A 21,854-nucleotide genomic window follows, 5' to 3' on the forward strand; every position below is an offset into this window, starting at 1 on the left:
TGTTGCAGAGCAGCTAAATAAACACTTAGCCTCTAACAATCTATGTGAAACATTTCAATCCGGTTTCAGGGCAAATCACTCTACAGAGACAGCCCTCGCAAAAATGACTAATGATCTATTGCTAACGATGGATTCTGATGCGTCATCTATGTTGCTGCTCCTCGATCTTAGCGCTGCTTTCGATACCGTCGATCATAATATTTTATTAGAGCGTATCAAAACACGAATTGGTATGTCAGACTTAGCCCTGTCTTGGTTTAACTCTTATCTTACTGACAGGATGCAGTGCGTCTCCCATAACAATGGGACCTCGGACTATGTTAAGGTAACGTGTGGAGTTCCCCAGGGTTCGGTCCTTGGCCATGCACTCTTTAGCATCTACATGCTGCCGCTAGGTGACATCATACGCAAATACGGTGTTAGCTTTCACTGTTATGCTGATGACACCCAACTCTACATGCCCCTAAAGCTGACCAACACGCCGGATTGTAGTCAGCTGGAGGCGTGTCTTAATGAATTTAAACAATGGATGTCCGCTAACTTTTTGCAACTCAACGTCAAAAAAACGGGAATGCTGATTATCGGTCCTGCTAGACACCGACCTCTATTTAATAATACAACTTTAACATTTGACAACCAAACAATTAAACAAGGCGGCTCGTTAAAGAATCTGGGTATTATCTCCGACCAAACTCACTCCTTTTGAGTCACACATCAAAAGCGTTATTAAAACGGCCTTCTTTCATCTCCGTAATATCGCTAAAATTCGCTCCATTTTGTCCACTAACGACGCTGAGATCATTATCCATGCGTTTGTTACGTCTCGCCTCGATTACTGTAACGTATTATTTTCGGGTCTCCCCATGTCTAGCATTAGAAGATTACAGTTAGTTCAAAATGCGGCTGCTAGACTTTTGACAAGAACAAGAAAGTTTGATCACATTACGCCTATACTGGCTCACCTGCACTGGCTTCCTGTGCACTTAAGATGTGACTTTAAGGTTTTACTACTTACGTATAAAATACTGCACGGTCTAGCTCCAGCCTATCTTCCTGATTGTATTGTACCATATGTCCCGGCAAGAAATCTGCGTTCAAAGGACTCCGGCTTGTTAGTGATTGCCAGAGCCCAAAAAAAGTCTGCGGGCTATAGAGCCTTTTCCGTTCGGGCTCCAGTACTCTGGAATGCCCTCCCGGTAACAGTTTGAGATGCTACCTCAGTAGAAGCATTTAAGTGTCACCTTAAAACTCATTTGTATACTCCAGCCTTTAAATAGACTCCCTTTTTAGACCAGTTGATCTGCCGTTTCTTTTCTTTTTCTCCCCTGTCCCACGGGAGGAGGTCCGGTCCGGTCGCCATGGATGAGGTGCTGGCTGTCCTGAGTCGGGACCCAGGATGGACCGCTCGTACAGAGCAGGGACCCAGGATGGACTGCTCGCCTGTATATCGGCTGGGACATCTCTGCGCTGCTGATCCGCCTCCGCTTGTGGTGGTTTCCTGCTGGTTCCACTGTGGACGGGACTCTCTCTGCTGTGTTGGATCCACTTTGGACTGGACTCTCACGGTTGTGTTGGATCCACTATGGATTTAACTTTCACAGTGTCATGTTAGACCCGCTCGACTTCCATTCCTTTCGGTTCCCCTAGGGAGGGGGGTTGGGGGGAGGGTCCTCTACAAGGTTTCTCATAGTCATCATTGTCACCGACGTCCCACTGGGTGTGAGTTTTCCTTGCCCTTATGTGGGCTCTACCAAGGATGTCGTTGTGGTTTGTGTTGTGGTTTGTACAGCCCTTTGAGACACTAGTGATTTAGGGCTATATAAATAATCATTGATTGATTGATATTTAAGAAGTAAAAGGACAACATACCTAAGAAGTACAATATACTTAAGTACAGTATTTTTAAGGGGTACACCATAATTATATACAACATACTTAAGACGTACAACATAATTAAGTGCAACATATTTAAAAATCACAACAAGAAATACAACATACTTGAGCACAACATTCTTATGAAATACAACGGACTTAAGAAGTACAATTTACTTAAGTACGACATAATTAAGTAGTACACACTTAGGGAGCACAACAAGAAATACAACATACCTGAGTACAACATTCTTACAAAATACAACAAACTTAAGAAGTACAATATACTTAAGTACGACATACTTAAAAAGAACAACACACTTACGTACAACATCCTCAAGAAGAAAAACATACTTAAGTACAACATACTTAAGCAGCACAACATACAAATGAAGTACATCATCTTCAACATGTACAACATACTTAAGAAGTACAACATACTTAAGAGACTTTAGAAGAACAACATATTTAAGAAGTACAAGATACTTAAGTACAACATTGTAGAGAGACGGAGACGACGAGCCGACGGCAGGATAGGACAGACAGCGGTCCTACCCGAGATGGCGGCCAGGAGGCGGAGCATGCAGCGGAGCAGAAAGGCGGGGCGCACTTGGAGTGACGCTGCAGCAATCCGAGTCAGGTGCGTAAACAACACACTTGCTGATTGTTTTGTCTAGTGCTTTTGTGGAAGTGCCTTTGTTTTTATTTTGTTTTATTGTATAATAAATGATTATTCCTACCTTTACGCTGTGTCCATCTTCGCTGCACCCACGGGAGAACGCAAACCACGCCACGATGCCAGCAAAGCGTCACACACTTCTTCAAAAGACTCCTTTTGAACACTCCTCGCACATTAACACTTCAAAAGGCAAACAACTGTCCCGTTTTTTGACCTGCAAAGTATGTTTTTGAGGTGGAGGAGTCTGCTCGGGTGCTGGTTAGCTTGAAGCGAACAGGTAGCGGTCTCCATCCTCGAACGATGTGGATCCAGCGGGAGGTAAAAGTGAAATTTCCATGGACTCACAAATACTAAAATAACTCATTTACTGGAGTTAAAAATGTTAACTTTACACTCACCTTAGTGTTTACCAAGAAGTCTATTTCTTCTTCCCGGCAAAACTGGAACCAACACTTCCTGTCAATAGCGTCACTTCCCTAACTTCCCCGGAAGTCCCGCCCCCCATCCAAAGCCATTGGCTAACACCTCGTAGCCAGCCGCTACAATATTTACAGCTAGAATTCACCAACTCCAGTATTTCATATATATATATATATATATATATATATATATATATATATATATATATATATATATACGGTAACTTAACCCTGGACCTACATTGAAAATACACGCAACCCTAATTCAATCCCGGACATTTGACACATTTAAAAAAAAACGCCCGGACACCCCGGACACCAATGCAAAAGAGGACATGTCCGGGGAAAAGAGGACGTATGGTCAGCCTACCTAAGCAGCACAACATACAAAATAAGTACCTTTAAGAGGTACAACATACTTAAGAAGTACAAAATACTTTTAGGAGGTAGGTATAACAAACTGTAGAAGAACAACATACTTAAGAAGTACAACATACTTAAGAAGTACAACAAACTTAAGAAGTACAACAAACTTAAGAAGTGCAACATTCTTAAAAAGTACAACATGGAAGTGACCACCCTTCTGTTGACATACTCACATTGCAATAATTCATCATATATCTCCTAAACATGAGATATTTCTGCTATAATTACTGTGTGTGTGTGTGTGTGTGTGTGTGTGTGTTTGTGTGCGTGTGAGTGTGTGTGTTTGTGTTCCTGCCAGCTCTCCACGCCCTCTCTCTGCAGTGTAGGGCAGGGTGTGTCTCCTCTGGCCAATGTGTTTCGGGGAGGGGGAGCAAATTTTAAATATTTGGAAGCCTTACAAATTCTGCCTGGCAACAAGTGACCATGCATGTGACGTGACTGCAAACCCAAGACACCACTTTGTTTTTGTAGCTTTTTACAACGCCTCGTTATTTGGGCCCGTTAGAATGCTAGGTCGCAATCGTTGTAACCGGCAAAAGCCAACTTAGTAGTTAGAGACCCCAATTGCTAGCTGGCGATTAGCATTCTTGTGGCCTGCTAGTAATTAGTGGACTGAGTTGCCAGCTGGCGATTTGCAAGCTAGTGGCCAGCTCTTGTAATCAGTACTGCTAGTTTCCAGCTAGCAATTAGCAGCCCTAGTTGCCAGCCAGCTATTAGCCGCGCCGTACTGTAGTATTTCAATAACTTGTCATTGCACAGTAACAAGGTACATTTAGGGCAGTTTTAATCAAAACCAGAATTTTCTACAGGGTAAATTAGTAGGGGTCCCCACTATGTCTCTCCATCAGTTTGGGGTTCCTTGGCCTGGCAAAAGTTAAAGACCCCTGATATAGACTATATAAAACATCAATAGCAGAGGCTAACGTCCCTCCACAGTGCTAAGTCGGTAATACTTAAATAAGTGCACTATCACTGGAGGACGAGGTATAGCCAAACATTCTGCACTACACTACAAAAGGCTATGCTAACCGCTAAGATAGAACTCAGATGTGGACAGATCGGTACACAGATCAACAGAAACGATACCAAGTATAGTATCGGTCTATGGTTGATTTTACGGCAATAACGATTAATCGATTAAATCGAATAATCGCGCCAATGATTGATACGACAGTGTTTAAATCACAAAATCTCATTTTGTTATTGTTTACAAAAGTCATTTGTTTTTGGAAACAGGAGAACTTTAGGTGAAAAAACCCTAAATTATTTAAACCAGAGTTGACAGCAGGAACATTATTTAAATATTTAACTATATACTGTCATCATATGTTTTTATCTGGTTGTAGACTGCGAAAACAACATTTTAAGAAAGTAATTTAGTTTTATTTCATTTTAAGCAACCATCGCTTATTTTTTACGACAAAGAAAATATATAATATTGAGCCATTTTTAATGGGGGAAAATAGTGAATAATGTGGGCGGTATAGCTCGGTTGGTAGAGCGGCCGTGCCGGCAACTTGTGGGTTGCAAGTTCGATCCCCGCTTCCGCCATCCTAGTCACTGCCGTTGTGCCCTTGGGCAAGACACTTTAACTACCTGCTCCCAGTGCCACCCACACTGGTTTAAATGCAACAATTAGATATTGGGTTTCACTATGTAAAGCGCTTTGAGTCACTAGAGAAAAAGCGCTATACAAATATAATTCACTTCACTACTGTTAAGACAGTATGTCTAGCTCATTCTTATATATATATATATATATATATATATATATATATATGTATGTATATATATATACATACATATATATATATATATGAATTCAGTTTAAGATCAATTTAATCAGATTTTTTTTGAAAAAAGGAAAAAAAATAAGATTTTTTTCGCTCTAAGTGTTTTGTTTAAATGTATTTTCTTAATCTGGTTTTGAATATTCTTCAACTACATAGTAAGACTATATGTCTTAAATTAAGAAAATAACTGGTTAAGTAACTTTATAAAATTAATAGACTCATATAGAGAAAATGTGTCTGCAATATTTATTTTAAGGAAAACTACACAAATTAAAACTCAGGCCGCAAGATTAAGAGCATAGATCTTTTTAATAAATAGATAAGAATAATCTTAATGCTAAAGTATGTAATATTATTTGTGTTTAAATCTATCCATCTTATGACTTATAAGAAAATGTGGCTTAAACATACCTTGTAATGACTATAATTGACTTAAATCTAGCTATGTAATGAAAACGACTTGCTTTAACTTACACCTGAATTCCTATTTTAGAAATCATTATATGCGCAAGAATTTTTTTTTCGACTTTTAAAAATTCCAGCCAAGCACATTTTACTTCCTCCGTTGGGCATTTTTAGTTGTTGTTGTTGCTTGAGCTTGTTTTTAAGTATTGCTATTTTCCTGATTACATATGTGATGCTGTATATTTTTGAAATTATATTATTATTTACATAGCAAATAATATGCATTGATATGAATATATATATATACTGTATATATATATATACATACTGTATATGTGTGTATACAGATATATACGTATGCATATAGAGTATGTATACATATGTATAAATATATATACACACACACAAATATATATATATACACACATACACATATATATATATTTACTGTATATATATTTATATATATGTACATATATACATACACATATACTATATATATATATATTCTATATATATATATATATATATATATATATATATTTATATATATATATATATATATATATATATATATATATATATATATATATGTATAGTAGAAATGAGTTCTCCTTACGTACCAGTTGGTGCCGCATTCCTTCGTACTTGTAAAAACAACTAAAGCATTGAAGGAGGACCGATGTTGTTCTTTATCCTTCAGGCTGAACTGAACAGAAAGCCTGTGTTGAGGAAATGTGGCAGCTAAAATTCCACCATAGAAAGAAAGAGACGGACAGAAGAAGACATCTTGTCAAAGGTTTGTTTATACATGCACAAAGACACTCTTCATTGTTTGCCCTTCTTCTGGTGCAGCACATAGCACTTCTCGCAGGCCAAAGAGATCCCAGCCACCAGAGGGAGAAACTCTTCAAAGTCCAACTTTTCGTCCTTGTTGTGGTCCAGGTCCTGGAGGATGCAGTCCACCGTTTTGGGGTTCTTCTGAGTCTGCAGAGAAAAACATTTCCATCCCAATTAATGCAACTAGAAAAACTAAACGTTTTAAATTGAATATTTTTAACAGTTATACAAATGTGACGATTCAAACTGAATACCAATTAGATGGAGTGCTACCGGTTCGCCCTCGCCCATTAACACATTATAATAGGACTGCCTTGCTTTTCATTAAAAGACCATACAGTAGATGGCGTCGTAACGCTGCTTCTTAACTCACCTGGTATGCCAGAGAATAAGAAGACGCAGCAAGAGAGATCAGTTGTATCACAATGAGTATTCACACACCTCTCATGTCATGATTAGTTTCTGGTATTTTGTTTTATTTCCTGTCCAGTGCTCTTATTGTTGTTTCTGTTTGCTGTATACCTGCTATTGATATTATTTATTTTGTCTGGGCTATACATATATGTGTGTTTGTGTGCACGTATACAGTATACAGTATGTATGTATGTATGTATGTATATATCCATTCATCCATCTATTTTCTACCGCTTGTCCCGTTCGGGGTCGCGGGGAGTCGCTGGAGCCTATCTCAGCTGCATTCGGGCGGAAGGCGGCGTACACCCTGGACAAGTCGCCATCTCATCACAGGGCCAACACAGATAGACAGACAACATTCACACACACATTCACACAGTAGGGACCATTTAGTGTTGCCAATCAACCTATCCCCAGGTGCATGTCTTTGGAGGTGGGAGGAAGCCGGAGTACCCGGAGGTATGTATATATGTATATATATGTATATATATATATATATATATATATATATATATATATATATATATATATATATATATATATATATATATATATATATATATATATATATATATATATATATATATATATATATATATATATATATATATATATATATATATATATATATATATATACACACACACAGGGCTTCACGGTGGCAGAGGGGTTAGTGCGTCTGCCTCACAATACGAAGGTCCTGCAGTCCTGGGTTCAAATCCAGGCTCGGGATCTTTCTGTGTGGAGTTTGCATGTCCTCCCCGTGAATGCGTGGGTTCCCTCCGGGTACTCCAGCTTCCTCCCACTTCCAAAGACATAAGTTGATTGGCAACACTAAATTGGCCCTAGTGTGTGAATGTGAGTGTGAATGTTGTCTGTCTATCTGTGTTGGCCCTGCGATGAGGTGGCGACTTGTCCAGGGTGTACCCCGCCTTCCGCTCGATTGTAGCTGAGATAGGCGCCAGCGCCCCCCGCGACCCCGAAAGGGAATAAGCGGTAGAAAATGGATGGATGGAAGGACACACACACACACATATATATATATATATATATATATATATATATATATATATATATATATATATAGTATATATATATATATACACATATATATATATATATGCACTATATATATATATACATATATATGTATATACATACATATATATATATATACATATACTGTATATATACATACATATATTTATATATATGTGTGTAAATATGTATATATATATATATATATATATACATACATATATTTATATATATGTGTGTAAATATGTATATATATATATATATATATGCATATTATCACATGCACATATATTTTTTTAAGAATCGATTTTTGCATTGAAACATAAATAACTATTGTTGCTGTTATGATGATGATGATTTTTATTATTAATATTGATACTGTTGCTTTTTAACAATTATTTTAATAAGTATTTTTGGCGTGTCTTCTCAATTGCTTTGTACATTTCCTTTCAGCGTATTGTAAAGCCAGGATTGGTTTGGAGTTGGGATTCCTCTATTTTCTTTTATTCTGAGAATTTTGTCTATAAAAATGTTAAAATACATTTTAAAATGTATATTTTTTAGGCCAACACTGCGCCTATAAGATGTCTGTCAGTGGCAAACAAGAGTAAGTGTTATCTTTAACCTGTTTTAAAAAGGTATTTTTTTATTATTACAAGAATCGTGTTGAGATGAGAATCAAGTCTGAGTCGAATCATCACCCAAGACTCCAACCACTAATAACTATGATTAGAACTGCAAATTAGCTTTCTTAGTTGGTTTTCTTGAAATTTCAGTCAATTGTGTTAGAATGTTTAAGTTATTTTGACTGGTTAATGAACATGAACATGCATAATGGGATTGGGAAGTCGCAGCATTTTATTTTTCGCAAAGAAACATTGACTTTAAAAACCAAGGCTGGGTCTGACTGGAGCCGGGACCGCCGCGAGAAGTCAATCGGACGTGCTTTTATGTCTACGAAACATGCGAAAAAGTGACTATATTTGTCGCTAGTAGTGTTTGAGAAACAAAAAGTCGCTGAGAGAAATTGGACAGTCGGCAGATTTAGCCAGCAAGTCGCCGAGTCGGCAACGGCGGGACGTAAAGAGAGACGCATCTGACCTTGAGGAAGGTGGGCAACTCGGTCTCCATCAGTTTTTTCAGTTCTTTTTTGCTCAGCGTCTTGCCATCGCCGTCATCTTTGGCGTAGCGATGGAAGATGGAGATGAGGGACTCCATGCATTTCTCCAGGTCAGTCATTGCTGCAGGTTTGGACGTGCTTAAAAAACAAAACAAACAAAGATCATCAACTGATGTACTATTTAGGAAACTTAATATGGACTATGTACTTTAGAGGAGTCAATGTACAGCTTGCTTTTATTTATTGAATTGCAAGTCCCACATCTGCCCCTGGGGAAGAGTTATAAAGGAATCAAGACGCCTTAAGAGAAGACTCAAACTACGTCACGCCGGAGCATTTTTAGCCTTAAGACCCAAATGTTCGTTTTTGTGTGTCTTAATTTTGTTTTCATCCACTATCTCTAACAATAGTATGACCCAGTTTTCGTTCACTTTGAAACATTGAAACAAATCAAACCACGCGTTGATGACATGGTCTCTTGTCTTTTTCTTGTGAACGACAACAAAATAACCCAGCATGGGGCCAAAGGGAAGTTGCGAGTGCCATCAGTTTGATAAAGAAGGTGAGAAACACTATGTAATAAAGCACTGCTTTGCAATTATTTTGTTACGCCTCCCCACCCCCCAGGAAGAAGAACATTTTATGCACCCTCCTTACCTTAAATAGTATCATTTGTCTTAAAAATTGTTGTAAGTACACCTCTGCACAACAGTGTAACCTTATTAAAAAAAAGGAAACTAAAAAGAATAAAACATTGATCAATTTAAAATAAAGAATATTTTTTATAAATAATTATTTTAGTCTGCAACAGAAACTATTTAAAGTGCATCATCTTAACTGAAGTAAAAAAAACAACAACTTTATGTCAACATTTTTATAATTTAAATAAGGATATATACATTTTTTTTTCAGGCAAATCGATGCATTTTAAATATTTTCTGTTATGTGTTTATAAGTTGATCTGTATTTCTGTTTTTTCTTTACTTTATTGTTAATAAGGATACAATGTTATGCAGAGGTGTACTTATAACAATTTTATAGACAATACTACTATTTATTGGCAGGGCAGAGAGAGGGGGAACCCTCAAAAAATGTTTTTTTTTCCTATAGGGGTGTAACAGGAAATAAATGACAACTACATTACACAGGGGTGTCCAACATTTTCCACCGAGGTCCACATAACAAAAATTCTAAGTATGTGGGGGACTTGTGATATTTTCTGTTGTAAAAAAGAAAGGTGAACAGTGACATTACATAAATTTAAAGACAAAACTTAGTGGTTACATGTGACAAAGTGTATGATAATTTCTCATTACAGGGGTATCCAATGTGCCGCCAGGGGCCATTTGTGGGCCCCAGCTCGAGTTTTGTTGGGCCGCAACATATTGTAAGGAAAAAAACAACAGCAAACATGTAACAAAAAAAGCAAACAGACATAAAGTAATGACAAAAAGCTGAAATGTTGATACTAATAACTATTAATAACACAATCTGCCACATATAACATAAAGGTTTTTTACCAAAATAAAAATATCAAAATGTCCCCCAGACACTTTGACTTTTCAAAGTTTGTATCACATTTTCAGCTTTTTTGTCATTACATCACATCTTTTTGCTCATTTTTTCAAAATTTTTACTGATGTTTTTCTCCCCTCGACATTATTTTTAATATATTAGGTTTTGAGATATATATATATATATATATATATATATATATATATATATATATATATATATATATATATATATATATATAAATCTCCCGATGATTGAGTGAACCCCTCATGAAACAGTTCTGTAGAAATGAAGTAGTCTTGTGATTTTTCCCACACCTATATTTGCGCTCTACCACGGTATCGAGCACTATTCTCTGGATAATCCAATCAAGATATATGTGTATATATATATATATATATATATATATATATATATATATATATATATATATATGTATATATATACAAATATATATATATTTTTTTTACAAAATAAAAATATATAGCAACATATCCCCAATTACTTAGACTTTTTAAAGTTTGCATCAAATGTTCAGCTTTTTTTTCTCATTACATTAGCCCTTAAGTAATGACACAAAGCTAAAATATTGATATTTTTTGTTAAAATAAAGCCAATAATGCCATTTTTTGTGGTGCCCTTTATTTAGAAAAGTAACGAAAAGTACCGAAATACATCTTGTTACCGGTACCAAAACAACACTAGTCCCCCCACATACTCAGACTTTTAAAAATGTATATGATTTTTTTTCTCACTACATTACATCTTTTCAGTGGCCTTGTGGTGAGAGTGTCCGCCCTGAGATGGGTAGGTCGTAAGTTCAAACCCTGGCCGAGTCATACCAAAGACTATAAAAACGGAACCCGTTACCTCCCTGCTTGGCACTCACAGCATCAAGGGTTGGAATTGGGGGTTAAATCACCGAAATGATTCCCGGGCGCGGCCACCGCTGCTGCTCACTGCTCTCCTCCCTTGATCAAGGGTGATGGGTCAAATGAAGATAATTTCACCACACCTAGTGTGTGTGTGGGACAGTCATTGGTACTTAAACTTTTTACCTACATTTTCACTGATGTTGGCCATTAAAATTGGAGCTGTGTGCCGCAAATCGTCCCCGGGCCAGACTTTAGACCAGGGGTCACCAAACTTTTTGAAACCAAGAGCTACTTCTTGGGTACTGATTAATGCGAAGGGCTACCAGTTTGATACACACTTAAATAAATTGCCAGAAATAGCCAAATTGCTCAATTTACCTTTAATAAATAAATCTATATACATATAAAAAATGGGTATTTCTGTCTGTCATTCCGTCGTACATTTTTTTTCTTTTTACGGAAGGTTTTTTGTAGAGAATAAATGATGAAAAAAAAAACACTTAATTGAACGGTTTAAAAGAGGAAAAAAATGGAAAAAAATGAAAATAAAATTTTGAAACATAGTTTATCTTCAATTTCGACTTTTTAAAATTCAAAATTCAACCGAAAAAAAGAAGAGATAAATTAGCTAATTCGAATCTTTTTGAAAATATTTTTAAAAAGAATTTATGGAACATCATTAGTATTTTTTCCTGATTAAGATTAATTTTAGAATTGTAATGACATGTTTTCAATAGGTTAAAATCCAATCTGCATTTTGTTAGAATATATAACAAATTGGACCAAGCTATATATCTAACAAAGACAAATCATTATTTCTTCTAGATTTTCCAGAACAAAAATTTTAAATGAAATCCAAAAGACTTTGAAATAAGATTTAAATCTGATTCTAAAGATTTTCTAGATTTGTCAGAATATTTTTATTTTTATTTTAATCATAATAAGTTCGAAGAAATATTTCACAAATATTCTTTGTTGAAAAAACAGAAGCTAAAATGATGAATTAAAATTAAAATGCGTTTATTGTTCTTTACAGTAGAAAAAAATACTTGAACATTGATTTAAACTGTCAGAAGAAGAGGAAGGAATTTAAAAGGTAAAACGGTACATGTGTTTAAAAATCTTAAGATCATTTTTAAGGTTGTATTTCTTCTCTAAAATTTTCTTTCTGAAAGTTATAAAAAGCAAAGTAAAAAAATAAATTAATTTATTTAAAGAAGTGAAGACCAAGTCTTTAAAATATTTTCTTGGATTTTCAAATTCTATTTGAGTTGTGTCTCCCTTAGAATTGAAAATGTTGAGCAAATCGAGACCAGCTTGCTAGTAAATAAATACAATTTAAAAAATAGAGGCAGCTCACTGGTAAGTGCTGCTATTTGAGCTATTTTTAGAACAGGCCAGCGGGCGACTCATCTGGTCCTTACGGGCTACCTGGTGCCCGCGGGCACCGCGTTGGTGACCCCTGCTTTAGACACACCTCTATGATATACTAAGATTGATAGGCGGACACGGGTTGGTATTTTATGTTTGCATCCGTGTGCTGCTAAAACACACAGAGCATCCCAAAGGGAGGACGTGGGTGTTTCCACTGGCACTCGGAGCAAATTCTTTGGCTCTTACACCAAATGTTCTGTTCCTTATCACTTGGCTGCTGCCCTTTGGCTCCACATCCGCCTTTTCCTGCTGAATAGGACAGAAAGTCTTAAAAAACAACAAAGCAATGACTTCAACAAAAGGGCCAATCCACGATTTGTCACAGGAGACGTCGTGTTTGCGCCAAACCCGCACGCAGAGACCACACAGTGGCACACGTACGGCTGAACCCACCCATCCGCAAAAAAACGCGGTTAAAAGTCCGAATAAACGTCGAATATTCCAAACAAAGCTGACGTGTAAGTCTCCACACTTAACGTGCTTACTTAAGCGCTCACAAGTCATCGTAATTTGGTGAGAAAAGTCGAGAAGTAAGAAGAAGGAACTCACCAGTTTGTGAAGAAGCGCGCGGGACGGGATGAAGCAGAAGTTCACTGCAAGTTTATTCCGCTTTTTATAGTCTGGAGGCAACGCCCAGAAGAAGAAGAAAAAAAGATGGGAGGGAAAGGAAGAAAAAAGCTGGTGGGAGGGATTTAAGAAAAAAAAAAAAAGTTTGAATATGATCTCTGCTTGAAAAAACCCCACCCCAACACTAAACATAAATTACAACTACTGTATGTTATTATTCCAACATGTCAGCAATGACGGACTTTTTCCATTTTTTTTTTTTTTTTTACATACCAGTCAAAAGTTTTGACACACTTTCCCATGCTTGTGAGTAAGAAATTCTCTCTAAACCAGGGGTCGGCAACCCAAAATGTTGAAAGAGCCATATTAGAGCCAACGATACAAAAACAAATCCGTCTGCAGCTGCAAAAAAGTAAAGGCCATATTACATACAGTGTGTCATGAGATATAAATTGAATTGTGAGGACTTAAAGCAGGGGTGTCAAACTCAAATACAGAGTGGGCCAAAATTCTGAAATGAACAAAGCCGCGGGCCAAAGTTGAACAACTTAACCCTTTAATAGAGACCCAAACAAGTTTTGCATTGAATATTAAACAAGCAAAGCTTTTATAACTTTATAGTGACATGCAAAATCGAGGTTTGTTGGTAGCGGGGGTGTATATTGTAGTGTCCCGGAAGAGTTAGTGCTGCAAGGGGTTCTGGGTATTTGTTCTGTTGTGTTGATGTTGTGTTACAGTGCAGATGTTCTCCCGAAATATGTTTGTCATTCTTGTTTGGTGTGGGTTCACAGTGTGGTGCATATTTGTAACAGTGTTAAAGTTGTTTATAAGGCCACCCTCAGTGTGACCTGTATGACTGTTCGACCAAGTATGCATTGCATTCACTTGTGTGTGTGTGTGTAGAATCCACATATATTACGTGACAGGGCCGGCTCGCTGATTGTATGGCGGGAAAGCAAGCATGACAACAGGTTGTAGAGGACGCTAAAAGCACTACCTTTAAGGCACGCCGCCGATATTGTTGTCCGAGTGGAAATCGGGAGAAATTTGGGAGAATGGTTGTCCCGGTAGATTTTGGGGGGGGGGGGGGCACTGAAATTGGGGAGTCTCTTGGGAAAATCGTGAGGGTTGGCAAGTATTAGAATTAGCGGTGAATGCACCGCCGCTGTATAATACCGGCGGGCCAGCTCTAATGTTAATTTAATATTGTCTCAAGGGCCAAAATAAATTACATGGCGGGCCAAATTTGGCCCGCAGGCCAGAGTTTGACACCCATGACTTAAAGGAAACTAAATGAGAACAAATATACCTACAAATGCAGGGGATGCTAAACAATAACAGTGCAATATGTTTTCATAACATGGTCACTACTGCCTACTTTCTCTTGGTATATTCTTATTTTACTGTTATATTTGTATTCTCATTGTTGCTTTTTATTTTTTATTCTTATTGCAATATTTCTCTATTTTGTTTCCATTTAAACCCCCATTATTTACTTTTTACTTTTTTTAAATTGATCTCAACTCTGTACACTGCTGCTGGAATTTTAATTTTCCTGAAGGAACTCTTCTGAAGGAATCAATAAAGTACTATCCATCCATCTAAATGAGGCATCATGATGCAATATATACATCCATCCATCCATTTACTACCGCTTATTCCCTTTTACTACCGCTTATTCCCATTTACTACCGCTTATTCCCTTTTGGAGTTGCGGGGGGCGCTGGCGCCTATCTCAGCTACAATCGGGCGGAAGGCGGGGTACACCCTGGACAAGTCGCCACCTCATCGCAGGGCCAACACATATACAGTTAGCCTAAATAGCATGTTAGAATCGATTAGCTTGCAGTCAAGCAGTGACCAAATATGTCTGATTAGCACTCCACATAAGTCAATAACATCAACAAAACTCACCTTTGTGCATTCATGCACAACGTTATAAGTTTGGTGGACGAAATGAGACGGAAAAAGAAGTGGCATAAAACACGTCTTCGAAAGTCGGACAAAGTTATACATGTAAACAAACTATGGTGAGTTCAAGGACCACCAAAATTAGCAGGACAAAACGGCGGTAGCCAAATACTCGAATCAGTGAAGCATATTTAATATAATCAGTGTGCTTTATAACAATTAGGGAAGTTTGTGTCATGTTTGTATTCCTACAGAAACCAAATTAAAACAAAAAATATGTTTTTGCCCCTCATCATTTCCATTTTTCATATCATTTTGAAAAAGCTCCAGAGAGCAACTAGGGCGGCGCTAAAGAGCCGCATGCGGCTCCAGAGCCGCGGGTTGCCGACCCCTGTTCTAAACAATGTTCTAAAACAGTGGTTCTCAAATGGGGTACTTGAAGGTATGCCAAGGGGTACGAGAGATTTTTTTAAATATTCTAAAAATAGCAAAAATTCAAAAATCCTTTATAAATATATTTACTGAATAATGCTTCAACAAAATATGAATGTAAGTTCAGAAACTGTGAAAGGAAATGCAACAATGCAATATTCAGTTTTGACAGCTATATTTTTTGTGGACATGTTCCATAAATATTGATGTTAAAAATTTCTTTTTTTGTTAAGAAATGTTTAGAATGAAGTTTATGAATACAGATGGATCTCTATTACAATCCCCAAAGAGGGCACTGTAAGTTGATGATTACTTCTATGTGTAGAAATTTTTATTTATAATTGAATCACTTGTTTATTTTTCAACAAGTTTTTAGTTATTTTTATATCTTTTTTCCAAATTCCAGACTGAGGCCAAGGGAAAAAAATAACAACAACTCATAGCCATAGTACACATCCCTCTCACGTGTGTAAGAGGGAAACATCAAACATCAAAGAAAACAAAGGACATGAAAGACATAAAGCAGCGGATACATCCATCCACTTCTACAGACAGCTATGAATAAAAACTAAAAGAAACATATACACTGTGGTGGCCTCTGCGGTGTTCCACGCCATCGTCCGCTGGGGCGGAGGGAGCATGGTCAGAGACAGGAGCAGACCCAACAAAGCAACCAAGAGAGCCGACTCCACTCTCGGCCGCCAACCAACTCCAGTGTCCGGTCCGCATGGAAAAGCTGGCAGAATGTGCACGTAGCGGATGTGTACTACCATACCAAATTTTATCTGAACTTGAGATATGCAGCACAAGTTTCACAAGATAAAACATCTTTCAGCATATCAGAAGAAGAAGTGTATATGGGGAAAAAAACAACACCCCACCCCAAAAAAAAAATAAAAAAGGGAGAGAAGAAGACAGCCTTCACGTAGCCACCCTCGCAAGTAGCCACAGAGTAGTTGCCCTTTAAGCGAAACCATCCATCCATCCATTTCCTACCGCTTATTCCCTTTATTGGGGTCGCTGGCGCCTATCTCACTTACAGTCGGGCGGAAGGCAGCGTACACCCTGGACAAGTTGCCACCTCATCGCAGGGCCAACACAGATAGACAGACAACATTCACACTCACTTTCACACACTAGGGCCAATTTAGTGTTGCCAATCAACCTATCCCCAATGTCATCAAAATGTGACAACCAAAGCCGACCCCCATTCCCCTACCACCGACATTTCATATAAACATTAGAAAGGAATCATGCATGTTGCACCAGGTTTTACTCAAAAAAGGGCCCAAGTTACGCTCAATGTCTTCAGAATAGGAAAGCGCCACTTGGAAATATGCAAATTAGGGGTCTAAACACACCCAAAAATAAAAATTAGCTTTCCAACACATTTCTAATTGTCAAAACACACGAAATACACATCAAGTTTACATTTGTAGCTCATCTATTTCAAATCTTAGAGACAAAAGCTATTACCATATTTTTCGGACTATAAGTCGCAGTTTTTTTCATTGTTTGGCCATGGGTGTGAAATCGTTAACACATTACCGTAAAATATCCAATAATATTATTTATCTCATTCACGTAAGAGACTAGACGTATAAGATTTCATGGGCTTTAGCGATTAGGAGTGACAGATTGTTTGGTAAACATATAGCATGTTCCATATGTTAAAGTTATTTGAATGACTCTTACCATAATATGTTAGGTTAACATACCAGGCACCTTCTCGGTTGGGTATTTATGCGTCATATAACGTACACTTAGTTAGTCTACTGTTCACTATTCTTTATTTATTTTGAATTGCCTTTCAAATGTCTATTCTTGGTGTTGGGTTTTATCAAATACATTTCCCCAAAAAATGCGACTTATGTATGGACCCCGCCTTCCGCCCGATTGTAGCTGAGATAGGCGCCAGCGCCCCCCGCGACCCCGAAAGGGAATAAGCGGTAGAAAATGGATGGATGGATGGATGGATGGATGTTTTTTTCCTTCTTTATTATGCATTTTCGGCAGGTGCGACTTCCATCCATCCATCCATTTTCTGCCGCTTATTCCCGTTCGGGGTCGCGGGGGGCGCTGGCGCCTATCTCAGCTACAATCGGGCGGAAGGCGGGGTACACCCTGGACAGGTGCGACTTATACTACGAAAATACGGTACAAGCGGCGGCCATATTTGATCGGCCGCTGTGGCGACCCCAAAGGTCAACGGCGCGGGCGCCCTAGCTAAATCATTTAAGTATGCCCTGAGCTACCACTGTGCCAAATTTGGCGCTTTTAGACAAAATGGAACGAAAATATCCCTAAGGGCCTCCACTATCTACACTTCTGTTAAAATATAATAATCACTTATTATTCTGTTGTTTGATACTTTACATTAGTTTTGGATGATACCACAAATTTGGTTATCAAGTCGTTACAGGATCATTTATCCAGCGACATATTTCATACATTAAATATAATATACATTTTTAAAAAACGAAAGAAGCTGTTGTGATGCCAAAAATATTGACTTAATCATAGTGGTATCGACTAGAAACGCTACTGTAGTTTGGTATCATTACAGTGAATGTTAGGTGTAGATCCACCCATGGCGTTTGTTTACATTGTGACTCCGGTGAGCTGTGGTATGTAGTAAAACATGTTTAGCTATTCCTCGTCCTGCAAGGATGATACTTGTAAGAAACTTACTTTATATGAGTGACATGGAGGCGAGGATTAGTGATTTAGAAGTTGGTAAAACACTGCCGACTGTGGCTGAACTTTAGCCGCTAGCTAGCCATGTATTAAAGCACCTCTTCCTGAGAGTGTTACAGTGTTATAACTTCACATTTATCTTTAGTTTTTAAGCCAAAATGTGTCCGTTCTCCCTTTTCTGTCAACACACTGTGTCTGCTTGTAAGTACTCTGTGATTGTGCACTGCCGAACATGCTCCTCTGCTCATAAACCAGCAATGACACAACGTGACGACGACGGGAGGACCGGTACTTTTCTGAGGTGGTATAGTAACGAATATGATTCATTAGTATCGCGGTACTATACTAATACCGGTCTACCGTACAACCCGAGTACACTGTAAAAAAAAAAAGACATGTGTATTTTGCAGTAAAAATAAACTATCAGCTCATTTGCCAATTTTTTTCTGTAGAAGGTAAACACTTTTACATGCATATAAAGAGAAAATGGTAAAACAGCAGCAGAATTTTGTTTTTACCGATGGTAAGATTTTGGCCACTGAACTACCATTTTTTTTTCTACTGTACAAAATTGTTTTTACAGTGCACAATTTGATGGGTAACTTGCTTAAAAACCATGAGTGAAGCCAATATTTAAGTACTTATTTTGACAAAACAAAATGTTTGGAATGTAATATAAGATCAAGTTTAAAAGACGTGAAATGTATTGCTGTACATGTATTTTTTTTCTGTCAAAATACAAAGTTAAATACATTGAGTAAGACAAAAAGGCGACGTAATTGATTGATTTATTAAAAATGATGTGGTGGGCCAGATTGTTCTAAATCACGGGTGTCAAGGCCCAAGGGCCAGATCAATTATCTATGGCCCCCGGGATGATTTTTGATTAGTATTAAAACCGGCCCGCAGGCCACAGCCGCCTGCTGCTGTTTCCATCAGTGTTGGCGCTAGGAATTTTCAAACTGGGGTTCCAGGGACCCCAGCAAGTCATAAAAGTGGGGTCCCACAGTACATTTTTGGGGTCCCACTTTTTTGCATCCGTTATGAAAACAAAGGATACATGTATGCATTCTCCTGTTATATCTCACATTCTATATTGTTTTGGAAAAAGGTTGCAATAAATTAAAAAAATACAAAAGAACACACTTTTATGCCAATTTAAATTAATTCACTATTAAATATTTATCCACTTTCTTCTTTCTTTCACGTATCTAAACTTTACAGCGGCAGGTACTTTTTTTCTATATTTTTATTGTAATATTTTCAGTATGTGTTCGTTCTATTTTTGGCCAAAGTAAGACATAGAAAACAATCTGAAGTAGTCTTTATTTTTATTGCCATGATTTTAATAGTCCTGCCTGTGTGTGCACAGATTTCCCTCCACGCGGCCCCTGAATTAAAAGGAGTTTGACACCCCTGGTCTAAATAAAACTTGACAGTAAATTTTAATAATCACACATTAGTATTTTAACTGTGTTCAGAGTAAATAATATGGGGGCCATTTGTGGACTGCATAATTTTTTAAACAAAAAAATTTATAATAACAATGACAATAATAGAACATCATGTATTAGTCTTTAAAGGGGTCGTAGAATTATTGTTTTTCTACATCAGGGGTTCATAATCTTTTGAAACTCGGGGCCTAACTTTTACACTGCAGAGGGGGACAGGGGCCCACTCATATATTAATATTTAATTAATAATTTTACTCTTGATTTTGATAGTATTCAATTATTATATGTAACTTAATTACAGTTTATAAGCCAGTCAAATAATATGAAACAATGTTTTAGTCCCAAAAATTAGTATCTATTTAACATAAACCTGTAGTCTAAGATTATATCAATAATAAATATATTTTGTAACTAAACTGTCAAAAAAAAGATAAAGTCCAAATGAAAATACAGCTTCACCACTTTGGTCATAATTTGTGTGCTCAATAAACTTTTATGACTTCGTCTGTATGTTGGATATTGTCATTACTGCTACAAGTGGTGGACAAGTGTATTACAACTGAGTACAGCTGCGTCCCATAGGAACCACGGTCAAGAAGCAGTTTTTTTTTTTGGCGTCCCTCCAGGAACTATGATTAAGAAACACTCATCTACAACAGAGGGCTTTTCACAAGGTACTGCAGGGGCCGTGAGATGACAATGTGTCCAAAAGAAGGCTGCATGACAAAAATCCTTAAAAAATTACTAATTTCTGGGATATCCTCAGTCGCTGTCTTGTGTTGTAACAAGAATTCGAAGTTCAAATCAGCCATTTTAGAGTTAAAGAAGAATGTGAACCACCATTTTGCATGCAAGAGTCCTCCCAGATCCTTATGTTCTCAGGCTGTCTAAATAATGAGGTGACTAAGATTGAAGACTAACAATTTATTCTATACAAAAAAAAAAAAAAGAAAAAGCGCCCGAGAGGAGACCAAGCTGTTCAAAGTCTCGGCGGAGTTCGAAACCGAAAGTTACACATTCTTGTTCACTCTCACTCTCTGCACCTGGTACATCCTGACACCATTAAAAGTGAGAGATAAATGTGTGTTTGTGCATAGATACTAAAGAGGGTGAGATCATTCTCTTCCTCTCGTCGCACGACACAAAGGCCGAAGCTAGAAACTTGTAATGTGTTTAATTTTGCCCAAAAGTGGGAAAATATTCCCTTAACATGAGTAAAAAAAACCCCACTATAATAGGTATTTTGAAAATTGTTCTGTACAATACATATTTAGGGAAGGATTTTGGAAAAGAAAAATACTGTTTAAAAAAATATATATTTTAGTGTTTTTTTCCCCTTATGAATATAACTCATATGGAAGTGTATGCTTTTTTATTGGCCAACCATGATGTCATAGGGCGGGGGCCACTGATTCCAATGGTATTTGATGGGGTTCTTCCACAATCCACACCCAACTCCTCCTTGTTTTTCGGCCTGGGTGATGTAGTGGTTCATATCGCTCCACAGGCCAATGCTGTAGTAGTCCACCTTCCCTCCCCACAAGTCAGCTGGGATAGGCTCCAGCTCACACCTGGCTCTGAGCAGCAATGTCCAATGTATGAGGAATTGAGTTACTGAATAGTTGCATCATATAACTGCGTGACTTTCTTAGCATTCACACATAAGATTATACACCAAAAAAAGTATATTTTGTTATTAATCTCTACTTTTTTTGGCCGCCTACTTCTCTTTTGGTATAAGCAAGCTAACTTTTTTGTGCTAATTTTGTAACCCTTTTACCCAGTTTCACATAAATTGGTACAAAACCCAAAACCAGTGAAGTTGGCACGTTGTGTAAATGGTAAATAAAAACAAAATACAACCATTTGCAAATCATTTTCAACCTGTATGTAATTGAATAGACTGCAAACACAAGATACTTAACGTTCAAACTGGAAAACATATTTTTGGGCAAATATTAGC

The 21,854-nt window shown here is 37.4% G+C and overlaps 1 protein-coding gene across 2 annotated transcripts; it reads right to left on the minus strand.

Annotated features, from left to right (window-relative positions):
* Nucleotides 1–6,382: 6,382 nt before the first annotated feature.
* Nucleotides 6,383–13,531, minus strand: s100a10b (S100 calcium binding protein A10b). 2 transcript variants are annotated; one of them, XM_061881969.1, is made up of 4 exons: nt 13,380–13,396; nt 13,017–13,079; nt 8,988–9,144; nt 6,383–6,581 (listed from the first exon to the last, which is right to left on the minus strand). In XM_061881969.1, exons 3-4 carry the CDS (start codon nt 9,123–9,125, stop codon nt 6,423–6,425), a joined length of 297 nt encoding a protein of 98 aa, XP_061737953.1. In that variant the 5' UTR covers nt 9,126–9,144; nt 13,017–13,079; nt 13,380–13,396; the 3' UTR covers nt 6,383–6,422. The 2 variants fall into 2 exon arrangements, with proteins under 2 accessions (XP_061737953.1, XP_061737952.1); XM_061881968.1 differs by lacking the exon at nt 13,017–13,079 and having other exon boundaries at nt 13,380–13,531.
* Nucleotides 13,532–21,854: the final 8,323 nt, after the last annotated feature.

Source organism: Nerophis ophidion, linkage group LG21 (assembly GCF_033978795.1).
Source record: "Nerophis ophidion isolate RoL-2023_Sa linkage group LG21, RoL_Noph_v1.0, whole genome shotgun sequence".
Taxonomy (NCBI): Eukaryota; Metazoa; Chordata; class Actinopteri; order Syngnathiformes; family Syngnathidae; genus Nerophis; species Nerophis ophidion.